Raw genomic sequence first — 4,466 nt, forward strand, 5'->3', positions numbered from 1 at the left:
GGTGGTAGGGGGGTGGTCTGTGGTCATTAAAACTCACATAATGTTGGCCTTGTGCACAGCAGTGACCTTTGAGCGACCCTTCTTTGTGGCATAATCAAAGGCGAATTTGGCGATCCGGCGGGATTTCTCCCGGGTGATGATCTTCAGACATTCGATGACCCCTTGAGCGCTCTAACCACCGAGAGGAAAGGGAGAGTCAGGATGGGAGCCTGAATCCAAGCCAGCACTGGATGTAGTGATGGGTAAATGTGGCAATGTGAGGAGCCTGGGAATCAGTGCTAAATCCTCTTTACCTCATATTCCAGTGAGCTGTACTCGCCCTCCGTCTGCTCGCGGATGATCACCAGGTCTAAGTTGTTATGCCGTGTTGAATAACCCGGTAAGCTGTTAACATGGACCACATTGGCAAACAAGTCGAGTTTCTTTCTGGGGAGAAACAGGGACAGAATCAGGCCAAAGGGTTGAACAGTCTCCTCTCCAACCCCAGCATATAAACAGCACCAAAAAAGTGGCTACTGACTATCGCACTTGTCAGGCTCCCATCCCTAGCCTGTCCCTACTCACCTCATCAGTCTGTAAATTCTGTCAGACAGCATGGAGCTCTGCAGAGACAGCAGCGCCAGAAACAGACAGAATGTCCAGCACACTAAATCAGTCAGAGCAGAAGCTACAGTTCAGATTTGGCCAAAGACGTGAATAAGTAGCTGCAGCATGCCCCAAGAGGTAGCTCACAGTTCACATCAATACCAACAACATGGGCAGAAAGTGGGACAAGGTACTACTCACTACTCACAAAAAAAAAAGCTGGGTCCCTGTATTTCTGTGACATTCACTGGTGATTTACCAGCTTCCAGTGCACGCTTGGAATAATAGCAACATCAACCCCAAGGGGCAAGGGTGTTAGAATCACACACTTAACGTAACTGGGAAAAAAAAAATTAGAGGGGGATTGAGGCAAAATATTTCACCTAGAGGTACTGGGGGTCTGGAATTCACTTCCTCAAAGGGCGAGAGAGGGAGAATCTCTCAACACATTTGACAGACACTTGGATATTCATTTGAACTGCCACAACCTATAGAGCAACAGACCAAAATCCGGAAATTAAAATTTTTTTTTTGAGCTGGCATGGACAATGGGCTGAATCATCTTCTTTGAGGACATAATTTTTGGGTTTTTTTTAAACAATATAACTTTTTTCAATGATTCTGCTTCTCTCTCTCTCTCTGTCCATCCCATCTTACTCATCCCATCCAACCCACCACCTGAATCCACTGTCAGATCTCTTGAGCACGGTCACACAGAGGAAGTGATGTCAGATTAAGAGAAAGCACACTCCTGATTCTGAACAGAGGACAGCTCAGCCCCTACCTCAGCTTCATCTCGTATGATGACAATTCGCCCTTGTATTCCATCGGAGTGTAGATCTTCCCTGCAAATACGGAGAGATAAGAAATGGGGTGAGGAGAGGAAAGTAGCACAAAGTCCAAGGGAGATGAGTCCGGGTGGGATGCTGTTTGGAGTTTTGGTGCAGGCTTGATGGGTTGAATGGCCTCTTCCTGCACTGTGGGGATTCTATGATTCCCATTGGAGTTTAGAAAAACAAGAGATAATGTTACTGAAGACAGCGTAAACAGTTAAATATTGAAAGGATCTTTCCCCTTACAAGGGAGTCAAGAACAGTTTCAAAATAAATGATCTCTCATTTAAGGTGGGTATGCGGACGAACCTATTCTCTCAGAAAATCATCAGTCTATTGAATTGTCTTCCACCAACAGCAATGGAGACTGGCACATTGAGTATTTCTAAAGCTGAATCAGACAGATTCACAATCTACGAAGGAGTCAAGAATTCTCGGGGGAGCGGGCAAGAACAGTCAGTAAAGTGGACTTCAGGTCATAATCATATCAGCTACGACCTTATCAAATGACAGAATAAGCTTGAGGGGTTGAACAGCCTATTTCTGCTCTTACGATGAGGTAGAGTTAGACAGCTGGAAGGTGGGAGGAAGAGTGTGAAACACAGCAAGGCAATAATGTGGGAGAGAGGCTTTCACCAGCATGTTTGTCAATCCCACTGGGAGCACCAATGTTCAATCAATGAATAATGAAGGATGCTACCTCGAGAAGCAAAAGAAAGTTTATCTAACTCTGAAACATTTGTTTGGCCAGAATTGGCTGATTATTTTAGCACGATATAAGGAGGAGCACAAACCAATAGGAATGTCAGTACTGGTCATTGGTAGAAGGGAGGATGTAGAACTGAGTCTCCTACTCTCTAAGATGAAGTCTTGGAAACTAATAAAAATGCCAACTGTCTGATATTCTACAAGCTATTAAAAAAAGACAAGGAAAGATCATTTTTCTGTGATCCCCTCCCCTTGCATTCCCCATCATCTTGTACCTTTAATTGCAACTCTGTTCGATTTCATGGAGTTAAGGACTTCGTCCAGTTTCTCCTCTGAGGCCATGTTCTGAACTTCACTCACATGATGCTCGTCAAACTGAACTGGCACATCTGCAGCCTGTGAGAACAGACATCACTGTAAACAGAGAGCCCTCACCGGTGTCCTGACCCTTTCACACTCATCCCCCTGCAAAGCCGACATTCTCTCTCTATCTTCCTCTGACCCACAGCTATCCCAACTCCCCTCTGGGCCACAACCTTTCCCCTCTGCAATTTCAGTCATCTCTTGCCCCAACCCAGCCCTGTGCGATCACCCCATGCCAGTGAGTGCTGTTTGTGGCCTCTGGTCATTACCTTAAACACCTCTTTGACAACGTGCATTAACTCGGGACCAACACCGTCCCCGGGAATCATCGTCACCTTGAAATCACCATCAGGTCTCTCTGCAGCTGGAGAATAGAACTGAGAGAGAGAGAGATGCCATTAACACAGGGGCAATGCGATTGGAGGGTAGGGGGAATGAAAAGGGGTGGACTGCGGAAGAACAGAATTATCTGTAGCTCCCAGCTGAAGTTGGAAATTATGAACTTCTCAGGGCCCTTAGCACAGGTTTGGACAAGATTAAACACGCTCCAGCATGGCCTCCTCGTCCCTCTATTTCAGAATCGGAACAGTTTATACAAACCACTAACTCTGTACCTGCTGCTGAGTTTTTTCAAGATGAGTCAAATGAGGTGAGAGCTTAAGGGCCACAAACAGTAGCAGCATCATTTCAGTCATTGAGTGGGAATTGGAAAGTTTTCCAATCAAGCTCGGAGTCAGGCCGGGGCTGCAGACGGACATTGTCACCGTTTTCTGCTCAGACCCACTGTTGATTCAACAGTGAACAGCATTTGCAAAGAGGTCAAACTAGTCCCAGGCGATTTGGAAGTAAATGGCATTCTGACTGTTTTTTCCACACGTTCCACCTGAAGGTTCTAGGGATATAGTGCAGAGGGCTTGGGATATCTGTCAAAAGCTTAAGAGGAGCACAGAGCCACGGTGAAACCAAAACTGCAGCATTCCCTCTCCAAGACAGTCATCGGATTCCCGGTGCTCTCAGATTCTGTAAGATACAGAGTGACAGCAACAGTGGTCCTTAATCCAGTCCTGTGGTCATTCAGGCTGTACTTTGGCTGGTGGCCTTATCTACCAAATGCTCCATGTACATATGCTGTAGCACATCGAGGGTACACTAGAAACCGTGCTGTCACGAATCACAAACAACATACAAAGAACCCTGCCAATGTGAGGGTGGTTCCTCCAAGTTGTTTGTGACCAATGTATTTGTGCGTGAACGTGTGTGTTTCTTTTCCTCAGAGGGAGGAGCTCAATTTTAAATAATCCAGCTGTAAGACACTTAAAATGGAAAAGGTTTATTTATTTTTCACCACCTGTGCCCTGCAGGTTCCTGGAGAAAACATTTCACCAAGTCTCTCTCCATCTGACATACGCACTGTGGACTGAGACGTTCCAAGATAAAGAACGAAGTGCTGGGGCACACACTAATGCTTGGGACAGCTGCAGCAAAGGCTCAGCTGGTGAAACGCCACTGTCTAAGACCATTCTGCCATATAGCAACAAGGGATTGGATACAAAGAAAATTCTTGGGGCTGCCTGCCCCATAGGGTCTTTGACAAGAACATTATAAATACAACCTATAATTGTTAATAACTAGAATCCTCAGAAGGCCACATTTCCTAAAAAGAACTGAACTGCGTTGCATTTCATGTAAGAACATATCAAAGCTGTCACGTAATGAATGTAAAACTTTAACAAAATGTATTCTTTGAGACAAAATGCAAGCTGTCTGCCAAGTGGACCAGAAAATAGTGAAGAGTTGTGGGGGCTGGGGGCTCGGGGCTCACTCGGAATGCCTTTACCTGGGTTTGCGATGAGGAGCTCAGTAAGGAGCTAGTCGCCAGAGTTCTTGAGCAGACAACATTCAGGGCAAAACTGAAATTCTGAAAGAAAGAAACAAATCAGTATCTACGGAAGTGACAGAGGATGAGGGAGAGAGGCA

At 45.7% G+C, this 4,466-nt stretch overlaps 1 protein-coding gene across 1 annotated transcript in view; it reads right to left on the minus strand.

The window, feature by feature from the left end:
* idh3b (isocitrate dehydrogenase (NAD(+)) 3 non-catalytic subunit beta) overlaps nucleotides 1–4,423 on the minus strand; it is an 88,199-nt gene extending 83,776 nt beyond the window's left edge. Inside the window, exons 1-6 of the mRNA XM_048599338.1 lie at nucleotides 4,327–4,423; nucleotides 2,759–2,866; nucleotides 2,402–2,522; nucleotides 1,370–1,430; nucleotides 294–426; nucleotides 38–171 (exon numbers count right to left, since the gene is read on the minus strand). Of these exons, the coding sequence (XP_048455295.1) occupies nucleotides 38–171; nucleotides 294–426; nucleotides 1,370–1,430; nucleotides 2,402–2,522; nucleotides 2,759–2,818 (509 nt within the window). The 5' untranslated portion in view covers nucleotides 2,819–2,866; nucleotides 4,327–4,423. The remainder of the gene's footprint in view (nucleotides 1–37; nucleotides 172–293; nucleotides 427–1,369; nucleotides 1,431–2,401; nucleotides 2,523–2,758; nucleotides 2,867–4,326) is intronic.
* Between the last annotated feature and the right edge of the window lie 43 nt (nucleotides 4,424–4,466).

The sequence above is a fragment of the Rhincodon typus genome, chromosome 1 (assembly GCF_021869965.1).
Source record: "Rhincodon typus isolate 14 chromosome 1, sRhiTyp1.1, whole genome shotgun sequence".
Classification (NCBI taxonomy): Eukaryota; Metazoa; Chordata; class Chondrichthyes; order Orectolobiformes; family Rhincodontidae; genus Rhincodon; species Rhincodon typus.